The sequence below is a fragment of the Pleurodeles waltl genome, chromosome 11 (assembly GCF_031143425.1).
Source record: "Pleurodeles waltl isolate 20211129_DDA chromosome 11, aPleWal1.hap1.20221129, whole genome shotgun sequence".
Lineage (NCBI taxonomy): Eukaryota > Metazoa > Chordata > Amphibia > Caudata > Salamandridae > Pleurodeles > Pleurodeles waltl.
In genome coordinates, this window is record NC_090450.1 from 881790514 (window position 1) to 881810861 (window position 20348).

Genomic DNA, 20348 nt, shown 5'->3' on the forward strand with positions numbered 1-20348 from the left:
TGCACCGCAATGTTGTGCCTTGATACCATGGAACGCACCTTCCCCCGTAGGTCGTTCCAGCGCTTCCTTATGTCATCCCGATTGCATGGATGCTGTCCCACCGCGTTGACCCTGTCCACTATCCTTTGCCATAGCTCCATCTTCCTGGCAATTGTGGTATGCTGCACCTGTGCCCCGAAGAGCTGGGGCTCTACACGGACTATTTCGTCCACCATTACCCTGAGTTCTGCGTCACTGAACCTGGGGTGTCTTTGGGGTGCCATGGGGTGGTGTGGATGAGGTGTGGGGTGGCGTTTGTGGTGATGAGTGTGGTGCGTGTAGTGGTGTGTGGTGTTTGGTGCGTGGATTCTGTGTGGGTGATGGTGTTGTGTGCCTCTGTGTTGTGGGTTTGTCTATTCTGTGCTCTGTCTCTAGCCTTCGTCAATAATTTCGGGTCGTAGGGGTTTGTGGGTGATGTGGGTGTGTGTTTTATATTGTATTGGGTGTGTGGGAGTGTTGTCAGTATGTGTATCAGGTGTGTGTGTTTCAAAATGACCAATGTGGCTGAGTTTTCTAAGTGTGTGTGTATTTTGACCGCGGCGGTGTGTACCGCCAATGGAACACCGCGTTTGAAAGACCGCCGCGTGGATTCGTGTGTCGTGATAGTGTGGGCGTATTTCTGTTGGCGTGACGGTGGAGGTTTGGTCATCGCCATCTTTTCGCTGACCTTTGGTATGGCGGACTTTTGTGGATGTCGGGTTTTTGGAGGTTTGCAAGTTGTGGGTCAGAATGACCGTGGCGGTTTATCGCGGCCGCGGCGGTGTTATGGCGGTTTTCTGACCGGCAGTAAGCGCCTTTTACCGCCGAGGTAAGAATGACCGCCTTAATGTACTCTTCTAATGCCATGATTAGGCACGTCTGGTAAACTTGACTATGAAAAGGCTGGTGCCCTGTTGTTGCTGTTACAGTTGAAGTTAACATTGATCTAACAATGACTCCTCCTTCAGCTCCAGAATCATGCAATTGCTACTTACTAGAACATGACCTAGAAATTTCAGAAAATCTCTGGGCCTTCTTCTGGCTAAAAACATCAATCTTCAATCCTACATAAATGTGTTAGCTAAAATAATGCAGTACCAATTGGAACTACTGGCATTAAACACCTCATCCCAGAAGAAGACTTCAAACAAGTGACCCAGTCACCCATACTTTTCCAGACTGGAATACAACAACTCCCTGCTATGTGGTATTGACAAAACCTAAGCAGCAGCTCACAAGGCAATGTGCTATGCAGCAGTCACTCTCATTTCAGGGGTAAGGAAATATATCCACGTAACCCCACTGCCGACCCTACCAAAGTGGATACCATTTGAAGCAAGGAGTAGTTTAGCATGCATCACCTATCAAGCTTTCCATACCTCTCTGCTCCACAAGCTAGACATAGCTAGTGGTCAGCATACACTGAAGTTCAGATGTTCTACTAATTGAAATGTCAGAATTGAAAAAAACTAGAAAGGAAAAACAGTGTCAAGAAGCAAACCTCAGGTCTGAAACTCATTACCACCCTCAATCAAAATTCTGATCTCTTTGAAGCCTCAGAAAAGGAGTTAAAGTCCTGTTTATTTCAACACTATTTCCCCCCTATTGGACCGCACCTCTCAGCATTTCATAATGAACCTTTACTAGTGCATTATTGTGCTGCTGTAAATACGATACCGTTATTTCCTTCTCGCCCTACTGAGGTGAGTGCATCATTTCTAGGCACTAGCCTACTGCAAACACTGTTTCAAGGATGCCATGCCAATGCCATGTAACCATTGATTTATTTAAACCATGTAAGGCGCTTTGAAATATAGTTAAGTCTGGTTTGTGCTATATAAAACCGCTAAAGAAATAAATTAATCATGCACAATTTTAGTGAGGATACAGATCCTTTCAAGGCCAGTGCCGGAGGTTGGTGCAACAGGCGCACTTGCAGATAAGTGGTGGACCATTCGGAGCCCAGATGAACTTCTTCACTTGTCCTCTGAGTCTCTTTCATGTCTATCCTCCTTCAAGGCCTCGTCAGGCGGAGAGCGTCTTAGAATGTTCTGGCTAGAAGAGGGGTTAGAAGACACTTACCTCTGAAATTTGATAGTATTGGATTGGCACTCACTCTTCAGTCTGCAAGTCATCTTACCAGACTAGCCCACTCTAGGAGTTGGTATCAGTTCACTGTATGATTGCCTGCAAAGTGAAGGTGCTATAGATGTAGAAGGGACTGAGCTCTGTGGAACGAGCTTAGGCTGCCTTGACACCTCAGGCAAGGAGGCATGCCAGACACTTGCTAAAAGTTCATGAGTATGGTCGAAGAAGCCAAATTACTGCCAGCGGGAGGATGGTGTTTTGGTGCCTTTCCTGCCATAATATTATTGGGGTTGATGTGATTTAGGGGTTCAGTTCTCCTGAGAATACATTCCTCTTTTTCTTAAATTATTTTAAATGATTGTGTTCATTTTCTTTTTCATGTCTTGATCTAAAAATAGATTAATGAGAATATTGTGCTGGGAAATTGAAAAGAGCAGATGTGTTCGTGTTGCAGGTGCAGCAATTGATTGACAAAGTATAGTACAAGTGATTTCATAGGCAGCGAAGCTAAGGGACAAATTGGAACAGTCCTGAAATTGCTGCCATTCTGTACGGGAAGCACCAGGGGCATGTTTTTGTTCAAACTGAGAGGGCCGCACTTGCACACGCACAAGATGTTGAAGCTCTGAAGCAGGGCAACTACAAAGTATGGCTGCAATAAGAATGGAAATGGAGCAGCTGGTAATTGCCCCATACATGCAGATTGAGTGTATAAGTCACTGGTTGTGGCTCCTCACAGAACGTTCTCAAGGATGCCTATCTGTGCCCTCTAAGGTGTTGCAAGGAAAGGGGGTCTAAGAAGTCCGAGGAAGCAAAAGGGACTAAAGGAAAGAGTGTATAGAGGTTGGAGTTGAAGGATACTAGCAATGGAAAATGATGATGTAAGAAAAAGGCGCTGGGAAAATTAGAGAGCAGAAGCAGATTCTTTCATTAAGCAAACGGGAACAACCATTCAGGGCCTGATGCATTTCTTGCCTATAATTCTCACCATACACAGGGCCTCAATTAGTAGAAAATGGTGCAGCGGGGTGCCGCAAACAATATTGCTGCGCCGAGCTGCGTCATTTCCAAAATACAGGAATGCGCCATATTTACAAGAATATGGCGCATCCCTGTGTTTTCCCCTGCGCCGGCACTAAATCAGCTGCCTAGCGCTGACGCAGCCAACCTTGCGCCATGGGCCAAAGATGGCTGTGTTGTGGGGGTGAATGTTTATGTGCAGAAAGGGACACCTTCCTGCACATAAACACTCATTAATGGAGATTTGCTCCTTCTACGTGTGCTGCAGAAAGCCACTGAATGTGTGCTGCAGAGAGCAGCGCACATAGAAGGAGCAAAAAACGACAAGAAATACAAAATATTTCTCCTCATTGTGCAACTCTAATGCCACCCCTGCGGCGACTTTAGTTTTTGGTGCTGCCTCAGGTTTACTATTTTTCGTAAATCTGGGGCAGTGTCAAAAAGCAATGGGTGTTGTTTGGGTATGCCCACAGCAACACCCAATGCATGTCCCTTTGCCGCAGAAACCTGCGTCGGGTGGCTTATATTTACAAGGCCTCATTAAGCCATGACAAGTGGCTTAACACCACTTTGTAGATATGGGACAGGGCAGAGCGCCACGGGAGCATCACTAATAGTGACACTCTGGTGGCGTAAGGGCCTCGTAAAGGAGGCCCATGGAGTCCAGATTGGCGCATGGCAAGCTCTGGATAGCTCCAGGATTGGCAGTATTTTGGCAGGGGAGGATTGGAGCTGCTGCTGTGCTGGTTATCTCTGACAGACTGAAAGAGTCGTGCTCTGCTGGGATTGTTTTTAATGGTACAGGTGAAGGCCTTCTTGTGAGAACCAAAATATGCATGTCTTTGAATTGTATAATGCTTAGGGTTATCACTTGACCCATGTCACCTCGAACCATATTCTCCAGCCAGGGAGCCTCTAAGACGGAGGCTACCCTGGAAGCTGGGGTGGTATACTTTATTGTCTTCTTGTGCCCATTTATCCATTGAAGTGGACACTGCACAACGAGAATCTAAGTTTGCCTTAACGTTTGTGCACTTTGGAGATCAGTGCTGTGCTGCAACATATATACAGGACTTCCCAGTTTGACTTTAAATTATTTTTTTGTATATTTAGCTTTAGCTCAGGGTTCCTCGCCTGATGTAATAAACACGTCTAATATAATTTTTCCTAACAATGCACAAATATGATGGCCGTGGTATGCAAAATCTTTTTATTGCAAGTTATAACTGCCCCCCTCCTTTCTCATACTGCCTTACTTCACTGACACAGGATAAGGTACTACTAAGAAAGTCCATTGCTTGGTATATTCTTTCTGTTGTCTGAGGAGGATCCAGTGACTTTCTTGTATTTTTTGTCTCCAGATTTTTTGGGCCATTGGGACAGTGTTCGAAGTCCTTCTTGCTGTCTTTGTGATGCCTTCTCTGGGATGGCGCTGGCTACTCATACTGTCGGCACTGCCCCTCATGCTCTTCTCAGTCTTATGTTTTGTAAGTATTTTTGTGTAGTTCAACAACAGTCTGATTTCTTCACAGTGGTCTGATAAGTTGCATTTTAGGTATGTTATGACTTTTCCAACTGAAATCGGCTTGGTTATCATTTTCCAAATTAACCGAGAACCTAACTGCCATGGGCATTTAGATGAAAGTCAAGGAATGTCATAGTTTACAAATTCTTTAAATTGGAACAAAACCAAACACCCTTTGTATACTTCAAAATGTATGACATTACAACGTATGCCTTTCCCAAGCAGATACCTTTAACACTCATACCTTTACCACGAGTGGCAAGTATATGTAAGGTTAGTAAAACCACTATACATTTATATATATTGAATTAAAAAAACACAGGTTAAAGTGACATTATAGTTAGGCAAAAACGTAATTTAAAAATTCTATTTTAAAGTAATAAAACCACTGAAATTCACCTGTTATAGTTATCGCAAGTAATTACCTTGCACCCAAAAGTAACTATGGGGGTCATTCTGACCCTGGCGGTCTTTGACCGCCAGGGCGGAGGACCGCGGGAGCACCGCCGACAGGCCGGCGGTGCTCCAATGGGGATTCCGACCGCGGCGGTAAAGCCGCGGTCGGACCGGCACCACTGGCGGGGTCCCGCCAGTGTACCGCGGCCCCATTGAATCCTCCGCGGCGGCGCAGCTTGCTGCACCGCCGCGGGGATTCCGACCCCCCCTACCGCCATCCAGATCCCGGCGGTCGGACCGCCGAGATCCGGATGGCGGTAGGGGGGGTCGCGGGGCCCCTGGGGGCCCCTGCAGTGCCCATGCCACTGGCATGGGCATTGCAGGGGCCCCCGTAAGAGGGCCCCTACATGTATTTCACTGTCTGCTGCGCAGACAGTGAAATACGCGATGGGTGCAACTGCACCCGTCGCACAGCTTCCACTCCGCCGGCTCGATTCCGAGCCGGCTTCATCGTGGAAGCCTCTTTCCCGCTGGGCTGGCTGGCGGTCTGAAGGCGACCGCCCGCCAGCCCAGCGGGAAAGTCAGAATTACCGCCGCGGTCTTTCGACCGCGGAACGGTAACCTGACGGCGGGACTTTGGCGGGCGGCCTCCGCCGCCCGCCAAGGTCAGAATGAGGGCCTATAAGTCTTGCCCCTCCCGTGAACAATGTTGTCATCAATGGTGTCATTTCAGTTGTTGCAATGATGTTATCAATGATGCCATAGTACATGTCATAAGTTATTTAATATGTGAGGTATTTAGCAGTGCATGGCAAGGGTGCAAGTTATAGTTACTTTAGGGCACGGATTATTTTTAATAATAGTGATTGTCTCAAATTATTTTTAATAAAGCATAAAAAACCGTTAAACATCTTTGAGTCTTTTGTTTTGGACATTTTTCACACAACAAACATCAGTCAGAGAACTAACCACAAGGGGGCTTCCAGCTGAACAGCATACAGTTACATCTTGGAGTGCTTTAAAAAACATGGTAAACTCTCCATGGGTCATGAATTAAATGACCCATGAAACGTAAAGGCCCAGATTTAAAAGAAAATGACAGAATACAACGCAGCTCCAGATTTGGCAGCTCTACGCTCTGTAATTTTCAAAACACAGGGATGTGCCGTATTTAATAGAATATGCCACACCCCTGTGTTGCCCCCTGCGCCGGCGCAAAATTTGCTGCTGAGCGCCAACGCAGCCACCATTGCGCCATCATGAAAGGATGGCTGCGCTGCAGGGGAGATTGTTTTTGTGCAGAAAAGGACACTTTCCTGCAAAAAAACAATCTTCAATGGCGATTTGCTCTTTCTATGTGTTCTGCAGTATGCCTCCATGAAGTTATTAAGGATAGAACTGTACATAAAATGTCTTGTTGATATGGCTGCAGTTCAGCCCACCATTTTGAGGCCTATGAAGGTTCCTTATCAATTCTAAAATATATTTCCAATGCAGAATAGGATGCAAGCCTTACATAATTTTCCCATGTTAAACAAGCTGTGGGTGTGTTAGAGCTGACATCTCTTTGATCAGAACTCCTTCTCACGCTTCGGGTTAGTACTGATGCAACTAACAGAAGCTGTTGGGATAAGATAAAATGTGTTTTATACTATTGCATCCTTGATAGCACTTTGTGCCAATATTTCAGTTCCATAAAACCATATCATGCAGAGAAAGTTATTTGGATTTAGTACTTATACAATACATGAGATCCTTATATTAAAGATTTTGTTTGGAGATATAACCTCTATGATGTTATGCTGTTTAATTGGGATGCGTGTGACTCTGTCCCATGTTTCACCTTTCCCAAATAGAAGATGAGATGAACTTTATCTTTCTGATGGATACAACTACCTGTGGATTCCTCACCTTATGAATTCATCCTTGCGCCAGCATCCGACGGAAAGTCTTCTTCCTAGCTGTCCACGTTGACGAGGACGTCATAATGGCACAGCTGCGCGTGACTCCGTCTGACGTCAACGTGCCACTAAGAGGTCCTCGTCGGCGTCATGACGTCAGTTTTCCTTTTTTCCGTGCCTTCGCCGCCAACGGTTTTTCTTCCTGGCTCGTTGATTACTGTTGCGTTTTTTGGTGGTTACAATGTCGCCTCCAAAGAAGTCCGGTTTTAAGCCATGTAGAGAATGTGGGGGTCGGATGTCAGTGACCGATCCACATTCGGATTGTATTTGGTGCCTTAGTTCTGAGCATGACGTTGAAGGATGCTCGTTGTGCCAGAGTATGAACCCTAAGGCTCTTAAAGAGCGTGAGGCGAAGCTTTTTCTGGTGAAAGCAAAGAAGAAGGGCCATAAGAGGGATTCCTCCCATGCTTCACCAAAGAAGCATAAGAAGCGGTGTCGACATGATTCACAAAGCCGTCATGACTCTCGGCACCGGTCTGAGCGGAGCCAATCGAGGTCGAGGTCTTCTCGACGCCAGAAGACATGGGAGATGAGCCCTACTGTGATGCCTCAGCCCAGGAGTCCGGAGTTATCGCCGGCGCCGTCGGTCTTTGAGGTTGCTCATCATAGTCCTCAATTTTCGCCAGCGTCGAGGGAGCCTGATGTGCAGCAGTCATCTACTCGGCAATATCCTGCTTTCCCGGCTCCAGGGGTGGATCCGGCTGCATTTTTTAATGCAGTGTATGCCGTGTTTCAGTCCATGGCCCCTGCTGGTGCACCGGTGGGTCCCACGAGGCCATTGGCATTTGATTTGGGATCTCCGGCGCCGTATAAGGTGGCTCCATTCATGCCCTTTTGTCCGGCAGAGAGTGTCGGATCGGCGCCGAGGGTATCTCCTTGTGGGAGTTCACCACCTGTGACGGTGGCTCCCCCATCGCGTCAGCCGACGCCATCGCCACGCCATTCGACGTCGATGATGTCTCCTTCCAGGCCGGCTCCATAGCCTTCCTGCCAGCCGACTCCGCGGAGGTCATCGTTGGACTCCGTGTCGGCGCCGGCGCCGGGTGATGCTAGGAGTCACCCATCTCTTCCTGGGCCTTTTCGGGATTCGAAGTCTTCGGCGTCGATGGATTCATTATCAACGCCGGCTTTGGAGACACATCTTCGGTCTCGTAGGAAGGCTTTACGACTTTTGGAGGAGGAAGAGTACAGACAGTTGGAGGAAGGTGAGATTGAGCCTTCGGATGAATTCCAAGGTCTGGCCACTGAAAGCGGGCTGGATACTTCCCCGGAGTGGGACATTGCATCTCCGGGGGAGTTTACAGAAGAGACCGCATCCTTCCATACGGTGGTCAGGAAGGCAGCAGAGTTTCTGGACTTGCCATTGTCTGTGGCGGAGGTGAAAACTAACCTGCTTACGGAGGTGTTGCATCCTTCTGCATCCAGTGCTGATCCTTTGCTGCCCTTCAATGAGGCTTTAACTGAGCCTATAATGGATTTGTGGAGGAAGGCAGTTACGACTCCTGCAGTGAACAGGGCAGTAGCGAGGAGGCATAGAGGCGCACCAGGAGATTCGGTTTTCCTGTCACGTCATCCGACTCCTGAAAGTTTAGTAGTCCAGGCGTCTTGCTCCGCGAAGTCTGCTCCTGGAACATTCCCTGGAGTCCCAACTGATAGGGAGTCCAAGAGGATGGAGCAGTCTTCGAAGAAGATCTTTTCATCCTGTAGCATGGCACTCAAGGCTACTAATTCTACCTGTGTGCTGGGCAGGTATGTCCACGCCCTTATGGACTCTGCTAAAGAGATGGCCAAAGATCTGCCACAGGAGGTACAAATGTCCTTTGGGTCTCTTTTTACGGATGCGCAGGCGGCTGCTCAACAAATTATACAGTCTGGCCTGGACACGTCTGATTCAGTAGCCAGGGCCATGGGAACATCTGTGGCTACTAGGAGGCATGCCTGGTTAAGGTCCTCTGGATTTTCATCGGACGTTCAATCCACCTTATTAGATCTGCTGTTTGATGGGGAAAAGCTGTTTGGAGAGAAGGCGGACTCTGCCCTTGAAAGGTTTAAGGACAGTCGGGCAACAGCTAAGTCTTTGGGCTTACAGACTGCTACTACTGCATCTTATAGACCTTTTCGCAGGTTCAGGGGGTTTACACGTGGTTCTGCCTTTCGGAGGTCCCTATACTTGGCCCAGCAACCTGCCAATCCGCCCTATCGTGCCTTTAGAGGGCGGGGTAGGGGTAGAGCTAGAGGGCCAGTCCAGCAGCCTTCATCTTCATCCTCCTCCTCCGGTGGACAACAGCAGAAGCAGCCCTAGTTTTCCCCACTTTATCGTCCATACTTCTCCTGTAGGGGGAAGGTTGAGTTCTTTTCTCCGCAAGTGGGAGTCGATTACATCGGACTCGTGGGTGTTAAGAATTGTGGAAAAAGGTTATGCTCTCCCCTTTCAGGAGTACCCTCCTCCCTTTCCCCCCCGTCCCTCATTTTGTTCAGAAGACCATCTCCTGTTGTTGCAACAGGAGGTTATGACCATGTTGTCAAAGGGCGCAATAGTTTTGGTGCCGTTGCAGGAAAGGGGTCAGGGGTCTTATTCAAGATATTTCCTGATTCCCAAAGCGGACGGTCGTCTAAGACCGATCCTAGACTTGAGGATTTTGAATTTCTTCCTCAAACAGGAGAAATTCAAAATGCTGACCCTAGCGCAGGTACTATTGGCGTTGAACGAAGGAGACTGGATGGTGTCTGTCGACTTGCGTACTTTCATATTCCAATAATCAAGTCGCACAGGAAGTATCTCCGGTTTGTGGTCGGGATGCAACACTACCAGTTTGCGGTCCTTCCGTTTGGACTTACTTCAGCACCTCGAGTTTTTACGAAGGTGATGGCAGTTGTTGCAGTTGCAGTTGCAGTTGTTGCAGCACATCTCAGAAGGATGGAAGTAGCGGTTTTTCCCTACCTGGACGATAGGTTGATCAAAGCCAAGACTCCAGAGCTTGTGTTGTCTCACCTGCGAATGACAACCCAGTTGTTGTTCGATCTGGGTTTTTCAGTAAATGTACCCAAATCTCACCTGGAGCCCTCTCAACGCCTCCTGTTCATAGGGGCAGTCCTGGACACAACATTGTTTCGGGCCTACCCCCCGCCTCAGCGGGTTCGGGACATTCAGTCGCTGATTCCAATGTTTCAAATTAGAGCGGCAGTTCCAGTCCTCAAGGTCTTACGCCTGCTAGGTCTGTTTGCTTCTTGCATTCTGTTGGTCACTCATGCACACTGGCATATGAGGGCTCTTCAGTGGTGCCTCCGCAGGCAGGGGTTCCAGCACAAAGGAGATCTCGGGGATTCGATAAAGATCTCCAGTGACCCTGTAGCGGATCTTCATTGGTGGACGGCGGACGGCAACCTTTACCAAGGAAAACCGTTTTCACTACCACCTCCTGTGGCCACAGTAATATCGGATGCTTCCACTCTAGGGTGGGGAGCTCACCTGGGGGGCCTGGAGATAAAGGGTCATTGGTCTCCAGCAGGACAGATGTTGCATATCAATCTGATGGAGTTGCGGGCGATACGTTTGGTGCTCAAGGCCTTCCTCCCTTCCCTTCGCGGTCAGTCGGTTCAGGTCCTGACGGACAACACTACAGCGATGTGGTATATAAACAAGCAGGGGGGAGTAGGGTCGTACCTTCTCTGCAGAGAGGCTCTGCGGCTCTGGTCCTGGGTTCAGGACCATCAGATTTGCTTAATAGCGAATCATTTGGCCCGAGCACTGAATGTACGTGCGGATGGTCTCAGTCGTCACTTCTCAGTAGATCACGAGTGGCGTCTCCATCCGGACCTGGTCCTCTACATCTTTGGGATGTGGGGTACGCCTCAGGTGGATCTATTCGCCACTCGGGAGAACGCGCACTGTCCGCTGTTCTGCAGCCTCCAGTATCCGTTGCAAGGGGCTGTAGGAGGCTGGCCTGGCTTGTAGTGGGTACCAGAGGTACTTACACCTTGGGCCAGGTCCAGTTATCCCTTATTAGTGTAGAAGAGATGTTTCTAACAGCTTAGGCTGATAGAAGGTAGCTATAGCAGAGCAGCTTAGGCTGAACTAGGAGACATGCAAAGCTCCTCTATACCACTGGTGTCATATGCACAATATCATAAGAAAACACAATACACAGATATACTAAAAATAAAGGTACTTTATTTTTATGACAATATGCCAAAAGTATCTCAGTGAGTACCCTCAGTATGAGGATGCCAAATATACACAAGATATATGTACACAATACCAAAAATATGCAGTAATAGCAAAAGGAAGTAATGCAAGCAGTGTAAAATTACAATAGATTGCAATAGGAGCACATAGGTATAGGGGCAACACAAACCATATACTCCAAAAGTGGAATACGAACCACGAATGGACCCCAAACCTATGTGAGCTTGTAGAGGGTCACTGGGACTGTAAGAAAACAGTGAGGGTTAGAAAAATAGCCCACCCCAAGACCCTGTAAGGTAGGTGTAAAGTGCACCCACAAACCCCAGAGAGCACAGAAGTCGTGATAGGGGGATTCTGCAAGGAAAACCAACACCAGCAATGCAACAACAGTGGATTTCCGGACCTGAGTACCTGTAAGACAAGGGGACCAAGTCCAAGAGTCGCGACAGTGTCGAGAGTGGGCAGGAGCCCAGGAAATGCCAGCTGAGGGTGCAAGGAAGCTGCCACCGGATGGAAGAAGCTTGGTGTTTTGCAAGAACGAAGAGGACTAGGAACTTCCCCTTTGGAGGATGGATGTCCCACGTTGTGAAGAAGCTTGCAGAGGTGTTCCCCTGCAGAAAGACCGCAAACAAGCCTTGCTAGCTGCAAGGGTCGCGGTTAGGGTTTTTGGATGCTGCTGTGGCCCAGGAGGGACCAGGATGTCGCCACTTGGATGAGGAGACAGAGGGGACGCCCAGCAAGTCAGGGAGCCCTCACAGAAGCAGGCAGCACCCGCAGAAGTACCGGATCAGGCACTTAGAAGAGGAGTGAACCAGAGTCCACCCGAAGTCAGAAAAGGGAGTCCCACGACGCCGGACGACAACTCAGAAGGTTGTGCACTGCAGGTTAGAGTGTCGGGGACACAGGCTTGGCTGTGCACGAAGGAAATCCTGGAAGAGTGCACAGGAGCCGGAGCAGCTGCAAATCACATGATACCCAGCAATGCAGTCTAGCGTGGGGAGGCAAGGACTTACCTCCACCAAACTTGGACTGAAGAGTCACTGGACTGTGGGAGTCACTTGGACAGAGTTGCTGAGTTCCAGGGACCACGCTCGTTGTGCTGAGAGGGGAGCCAGAGGACCGGTGATGCAGTCTTTTGTTGCCTGCAGTTGCAGGGGGAAGATTCCGTCGACCCACAGGAGATTTCTTCAGAGCTCCTGGTGCAAGAAGGAGGCAGGCTACCCCCAGAGCATGCACCACCAGGAAACAGGCGAGAAAGCCAGCAGGGTGAAGCGATACAAGGTTGCAGTAGTCGTCTTTGCTACTTTGTTGCGGTTTTGCAGGCGTCCTGAGCAGTCAGCGGTCGATCCTTTGGCAGAAGGTGAAGAGGGAGATGCAGAGGAACTCTGGTGAGCTCTTGCATTCGGTATCTGAAGAATTCCCCAAAGCAGAGACCCTAAATAGCCAGAAAAGGAGGTTTGGCTACCTAGGAAGGAGGATAGGCTAGTAAGAAAGGTAAGAGCCTATCAGAAGGAGTCTCTGATGTCACCTGCTGGCACTGGCCACTCAGAGCAGTCCAGTGTGCCAGCAACTCCTCTGTTTCCAAGATGGCAGAGGTCTGGGGCACACTAGAGGAGCTCTGGGCACCTCCCCTGGGAGGTGCAGGTTAGGGGAGTGGTCACTCCCCTTTCCTTTGTCCAGTTTCGCGCCAGAGCAGGGCTGGGGGATCCCGAAACCAGTGTAGACTGGCTTATGCAGAGATGGGCAGCATCTGTGCCTATCAAAGCATTTCCAGAGTCTGGGGGAGGCTATTCCTCTCCAGCCATCACACCTATTTCCAAAGGGAGAGTGTGTCACACCCTCTCTCAGAGGAAATCCTTTGTTCTGTCTTCCTGGGCCAGGGCTGCCTGGACCCCAGGAGGGCAGAAACCTGTCTGAGGGGTTGGCAGCAGCAGCAGCTGCAGTGGAGACCCCGGAAAGGCAGTTTGGCAGTACCAGGGTTCTGTGCTAGAGACCCGGGGGATCATGGAATTGTCTCCCCAATGCCAGAATGGCATTGGGGTGACAATTCCATGATCTTAGACATGTTACATGGCCATGTTCGGAGTTACCATTGTGACGCTATACATAGGTAGTGACCTATGTATAGTGCACGCGTGTAATGGTGTCCCCGCACTCACAAAGTCCGGGGAATTTGCCCTGAACAATGTGGGGGCACCTTGGCTAGTGCCAGGGTGCCCACACACTAAGTAACTTTGCACCCAACCTTCACCAGGTGAAGGTTAGACATATAGGTGACTTATAAGTTACTTAAGTGCAGTGGTAAATGGTTGTGAAATAACGTGGACGTTATTTCACTCAGGCTGCACTGGCAGGCCTGTGTAAGAATTGTCAGATCTCCCTATGGGTGGCAAAAGAAATGCTGCAGCCCATAGGGATCTCCTGGAACCCCAATACCCTGGGTACCTCAGTACCATATACTAGGGAATTATAAGGGTGTTCCAGTATGCCAATGTGAATTGGTGAAATTGGTCACTAGCCTGTTAGTGACAATTTGGAACGCAGAGAGAGCATAACCACTGAGGTTCTGGTTAGCAGAGCCTCAGTGAGACAGTTAGTCATCACACAGGGAACACATACAGGGCACACTTATGAGCACTGGGGCCCTGCCTGGCAGGGTCCCAGTGACACATAGACTAAAACAACATATATACAGTGAAATATGGGGGTAACATGCCAGGCAAGATGGTACTTTCCTACACAACCCCACCCCCCAAACGAAGGACAATAAGACTAGCCATGACCTGGTGAGTCTTCATTGTCTAAGTGGAAATATCTGGAGAGTCCATCTGCATTGAAGTGGGTACTCCCAGGTCTATGTTCCACTGTATTGTCCATTCCCTGTAGAGATATGGACCACCTCAACAATTTGGGGTTTTCACCTTTCATTTGTTTTAGCTAAAGTAGAGGTTTGTGGTCTGTCTGAACAATGAAGTGAGTGCCAAACAGGTATGGCCTCAACTTCTTCAGTGCCCAGACCACAGCAAAGGCCTCCCTCTCTATGGCAGACCAACGCTTTTCTCTAGGGGTCAACCTCCTGCTGATAAAAGCAACAGGTTGATCCTGGCCCTCAGAATTGAGTTGTGATAAGACTGCCCCTACCCCTAATTCAGATGCATCAGTTTGAACAATGAATTTCTTGGAGTAACATGGGCTTTTTAGGACAGGTGCAGTGCACATGGCCTGTTTGAGATCCTCAAAAGCTTTCTGACAGCTAGCTGTCCTCAATACCTTTTTAGGCATCTTCTTGCTAGTGAGATCATTAAGTGGGGCTGCAATGGAGCCACAGTTTTTAATGAATCTCCTGTAATACCCAGTGAGGCCTAGGAATGCTCTCACCTGGGTCTGATTTGTAGGGGGAACCCAATCCATGATTGTCTGGATTTTCCCCTGAAGTGGTGCAATCTGTTCTCCACCTACCAGGTGTCCCATATAAACCACTTTCCCCTGCCCTATCAGGCACTTTGAAGCCTTGATAGTGAGCCCTGCCTTTCGCAGGGCCTCCAAAACTTTCCACAGGTGGACCAGGTGATCATCCCAGGTGGAGCTAAAGACAGCTATATCGTCCAGATATGCTGCACTAAAAGCCTCCAACCCTTGACGGACTGTATTCACCAACCTCTGAAAAGTGGCAGGTGCATTTTTCAAACCAAAGGGCATTACTGTGAATTGGTAGTGCCCTCCAATAGTCGAAAATGCAGTTTTTGCTTTAGCATCCTCTGATAATTTGATTTGCCAATACCCTGCAGTCAAATCAAAGGTGCTTAGATACTTGTCAGATGCCAGTGTATCTAAGAGCTCATCTGCCCTGGGTATAGGGTGAGCATCAGTTTTTGTTACCTGGTTGAGACCTCTGTAATCTACATAAAACCTCATCTCCCTTTTTCCATCTTTTGAGTGAGGCTTTGGTACAAGCACCACAGGAGAGGCCCATGGGCTTTCAGAATGTTCAACCACTCCCAGGTCAAGCATTTTCTGAACTTCTTGCTTTATGCAGTCCCTGACATGGTCAGGCTGCCTATAGATTTTACTTTTGACAGGCATGCTGTCTCCAGTATCAATTGTGTGTTCACACCAAGATGTGGTGCCTGGCACAGTTGAAAATAGTTCAGAAAACTGACCCAGGAGATTTATGCAGTTGTCTTTCTGCTCAGCAGTAAGATAATCTGCCAAAACTATTCCTTCCACTAGAGCATCCTCTTCTGTGGAAGAGAAGAGATCAGGGAAAGGGTCACTCTCTTCTTCCTGTCCCTCATCTGTTGCCATGAGCAGGGTGAGATCAGCCCTGTCATAGTAGGGTTTTAGGCGGTTGACATGGAGCACCCTAAGGGGACTCCGGGCAGTGCTTAGGTCAACCAAGTAGGTGACCTCGCCCTTCTTTTCAACAATGAGATGGGGTCCACTCCATTTGTCTTGAAGTGCTCTTGGGGCCACAGGCTCCAATACCCACACCTTCTGTCCTGGTTGGTACTGAATCAGAACAGCCTTCTGGTCATGCCATTGCTTCTGGAGCTCTTGCTGGCCTGAAGGTTTTTACTGGCCTTTTTCATGTACTCCGCCATTCTGGATCTTAGGCCAAGTACATAGTCCACTATATCTTGCTTAGGAGCTTTTAAAGGTTGTTCCCAACCCTCCTTTACAAGTGTTAGGGGACCTCTTACAGGGTGCCCAAAGAGGAGTTCAAAGGGGCTGAAGCCCACTCCTTTCTGGGGTACCTCCCTGTAACCAAAAAGGAGGCAAGGTAACAGGACATCCCATCTCCTCCTGAGTTTTTCAGGGAGTCCCATTATCATTCCTTTGAGAGTTTTATTAAACCTCTCTACCAGTCCATTTGTTTGTGGATGATAAGGTGTGGTGAATTTGTATGTTACACCACATTCCTTCCACATGGCCTTCAAGTATGCAGACATAAAGTTGCTACCCCTGTCTGATACAACCTCTTTTGGAAAACCCACCCTGGAAAAGATTCCCAGGAGGGCTTTTGCCACTGCAGGTGCTGTAGTGGTCCTTAGAGGAATTGCTTCAGGATATCTTGTGGCATGGTCCACTACCACCAAGATAAAACTATTGCCTGAAGCAGTAGGAGGGCCAAGGGGACCAACTATGTCAACCCCTACCCTTTCAAAGGGAACCCCAACCACAGGTAGTGGAATAAGGGGAGCCTTTGGAGTGCCACCAGTCTTGCCACTGGCTTGGCAGGTCACGCAAGACTTACAAAAATCTTTTGTGTCCTCTGACATCCTAGGCCAGTGAAACAGGGGGACAAGCCTTTCCCATGTTTTTATCTGGCCCAAATGCCCAGCCAAGGGAATGTCATGTGCCAGAGTTAGGAGGAACTCTCTGTACTGCAGGGGAATGACCAATCTCCTGGCTGCTCCAGGTTTTGGGTCCCTTGCATCTGTGTACAAGAGGTTGTCCTCCCAGTAAATCTGAAGCAACCACAACTTTCTTTGGACCAGTAACCCCCCCCCCAGTTGAGATTCACAACAGCCATGGGGTGGCTAAGAGTGTTGTTATGAGCGTCTGTCACTTGGTACTGGTGACCAAGTAGGTGTTGTTCAGGGTGTACCAGTTTCTCTATCACCATGGTAACACTGGCACCTGTGTCCCTGTAGGCCTGAACCTCAACACCATTGATTAGGGGAAGTTGCTTGTACTTATCCATATTAAGGGGACAAGCAACCAAGGTGGCTAAATCAATGGCACCTTCAGAGACTAACACAGCCTCTGTGGTCTCCCTAACAAGACCAACCCCAACTAAATTACCAAAAGTGAGCCCATCTACTCCCTTGGATTGGCTATTAGTAGGTTTTCTCCCACCACCACTGCTATTACTAGGGGCACTAGAGGTTGCAGTAGGGGTTGTGGTAGCGGGAGGTTTGGTGTTTTTCTTTGGACAACTGGCATCAGTTGTCCAATGGCCTTTTACTTTACATAAATAACACCAAGGCTTTTTTACTTGATTAGAAGAGGATTTGGACCCACCACCTCCACCAGAGTGTTTTTGTGGGCCTGATGAAGACTCATTCTTAGATTTGTCCCCACCCTTGTCAGAAGACTTACCATCCTTCTTCTTGCCATCCTTGTCACCCCCTGTATGAACTTTTCTGTTCACTCTTGTTCTGACCCATTTGTCTGCCTTCTTTCCCAATTCTTGGGGAGAGGTCAGATCTGAGTCCACTAGATATTGGTGTAACAAGTCAGACACACAGTTATTCAGAATCTGCTCTCTCAGAATAAGATTATACAGGCTTTCATAGTCAGAAACTTTACTGCCATGTAACCACCCCTCCAAGGCCTTCACTGAACAGTCAACAAAGTCTATCCAGTCTTGTGAGGACTCTTTTCTGATGTCTCTGAACTTAATCCTGTATTGTTCAGTGGTTAAACCAAATCCATCCAAGAGTGCATCCTTCAAAACTGCAAAATTATTGGCATCACTTTCTCTAACAGTATGGAGCCTATCCCTACCCTTTCCATTGAAAGATAGCCATACAATAGCAGCCCACTGCCTTTGAGGGACCCCCTGTACCATACAGGCCCTCTCAGGTGCAGCAAACCACTTTTTAATGTCATCACCCTCCTTGTAAGGGGGAACTATCTTGTGCAGATTCCTGGAATCATGCTCTCTCACAGGATTGCTATCAGGAATACTGCTGCTGTCCTAACCCCAACCTCTGTCTCTCCTTCTCCAGGTCTAGGGATTCCCTGTCTAGAGCCAGCTGTTGCTGTTTAAGCTTCAGCCTGGTCTCTTCCAATCTCAACTTTTTGAGTTCCCTTTCTAACATGTTGTCTTCAGGGTGGGTGGGTTGGGAATGTTTAGACACTGAGGATATATTGGAAACAACAGAGGGAGACCTGTCCCTAACAGCTTGCACTCTAACAACCTGGCCTCCAGGAACAAAAGCATCCCTACTATGATGAGAGCTTCTATTACTACCAGCATTGCTAGGTGGTCTGCTAAGGGGCAGATTTGGAAGAGAACCCTGTACACCTACCTCAAGGGGCTCCCCTGAGTCAGAGTGCGAGCTATCTACTAACTTCTCAGATGAAGTGCCACCCTGGGACTTATCATTCTCTATGAGCATGTTAAACAGAAATTCTCTAGAAGGTTTCTTTCCTACCACTAAACCTCTATCAATGCAGAGACTCCTCAGGCTCTTAAAGTTAAGATTGTCATAAGTAGTATTGACCATTTTAAAAGAAGTTCCTACATCAGACATGATAGAAGAAGGTTTAGGGACAGTGAAAAGAGAGAAAAAGTTTCAGGACTTTTTAAAGAACAGGAAAAAAAAACTTTTTCAAACTTTTGAAACTTTTTAGAAAGTTTTGAAGTACTTTTCAGCACTTAGCAGAAAGTGTAAGAGAAGAAAAGCAAAACTTTTTGGTTAGGTGTACATACACTGAACTTGTTTTGTATATTTGTCTCTTATGAAAAGTACAAAATGACAAAGTGGTAAGTAGTTACAAGTACTTATCCCACTGCTGCACAACCAATGTAGGAGGCTGGCCTGGCTTGTAGTGGGTACCAGAGGTACTTACACCTTGGGCCAGGTCCAGTTATCCCTTATTAGTGTAGAAGAGGTGTTTCTAGCAGCTTAGGCTGATAGAAGGTAGCTATAGCAGAACAGCTTAGGCTGAACTAGGAGACATGCAAAGCTCCTACTATACCACTGGTGTCATATGCACAATATCATAAGAAAACACAATACACAGATATACTAAAAATAAAGGTACTTTATTTTTATGACAATATGCCAAAAGTATCTCAGTGAGTACCCTCAGTATGAGGATGCCAAATATGCACAAGATATATGTACACAATACCAAAAATATGCAGTAATAGCAAAAGGAAGTAATGCAAGCAGTGTAAAATTACAATAGATTGCAATAGGAGCACATAGGTATAGGGGCAACACAAACCATATACTCCAAAAGTGGAATGCGAACCACGAATGGACCCCAAACCTATGTGAGCTTGTAGAGGGTCGCTGGGACTGTAAGAAAACAGTGAGGGTTAGAAAAATAGCCCACCCCAAGACCCTGTAAGGTAGGTGTAAAGTGCACCTACAACCCCCAGAGAGCACAGAAGTCGTGATAGGGGGATTCTGCAAGGAAAACCAACACCAGCAATGCAACAACAGTGGATTTCCGGACCTGAGTACCTGTAAGACAAGGGGACCAAGTCCAAGAGTCGCAACAGTGTCGAGAGTGGGCAGGAGCCCAGGAAATGCCAGCTGAGGGTGCAAGGAAGCTGCCACCGGATGGAAGAAGCTTGGCGTTTTGCAAGAACGAAGAGGACTAGGAACTTCCCCTTTGGTGGATGGATGTCCCACGTCGTGAAGAAGCTTGCAGAGGTGTTCCCACGCAGAAAGACCGCAAACAAGCCTTGCTAGCTGCAAGGGTCGCGGTTAGGGTTTTTGGATGCTGCTGTGGCCCAGGAGGGACCAGGATGTCGCCACTTGGATGAGGAGACAGAGGGGACGCCCAGCAAGTCAGGGAGCCCTCACAGAAGCAGGCAGCACCCGCAGAAGTACCGGATTAGGCACTTAGAAGAGGAGTGAACCGGAGTCCACCCGAAGTCAGAAAAGGGAGTCCCACGACGCCGGAGGACAACTCAGAAGGTTGTGCTCTGCAGGTTGGAGTTTCGGGGACCCAGGCTTGGCTGTGCACAAAGGAAATCCTGGAAGAGTGCACAGGAGCCGGAGCAGCTGCAAATCACGCGGTACCCAGCAATGCAGTCTAGCGTGGGGAGGCAAGGACTTACCTCCACCAAACTTGGACTGAAGAGTCACTGGACTGTGGGAGTTACTTGGACAGAGTTGCTGAGTTCCAGGGACCACGCTCGTCGTGCTGAGAGGAGACCCAGAGGACCGGTGATGCAGTCTTTTGTTGCCTGCGGTTGCAGGGGGAAGAGTCCGTCGACCCACTGGAGATTTCTTCAGAGCTCCTGGTGCAAGAAGGAGGAAGGCTACTCCCAGAGCATGCACCACCAGGAAACAGGTGAGAAAGCCGGCAGGATGAAGCGATACAAGGTTGCAGTAGTCGTCTTTGCTACTTTGTTGCGGTTTTGCAGGCATCCTGAGCAGTCAGCGGTCGATCCTTTGGCAGAAAG

General features: G+C 48.4%; 1 protein-coding gene across 1 annotated transcript in view; it reads left to right on the top strand.

Moving 5' to 3' along the window:
• SVOP (SV2 related protein) overlaps nucleotides 1-20348 on the top strand; it is a 305181-nt gene that overhangs the window by 209933 nt on the left and 74900 nt on the right. Inside the window, exon 8 of the mRNA XM_069214772.1 lies at nucleotides 4488-4613. Within this exon, the coding sequence (XP_069070873.1) occupies nucleotides 4488-4613 (126 nt within the window). The remainder of the gene's footprint in view (nucleotides 1-4487; nucleotides 4614-20348) is intronic.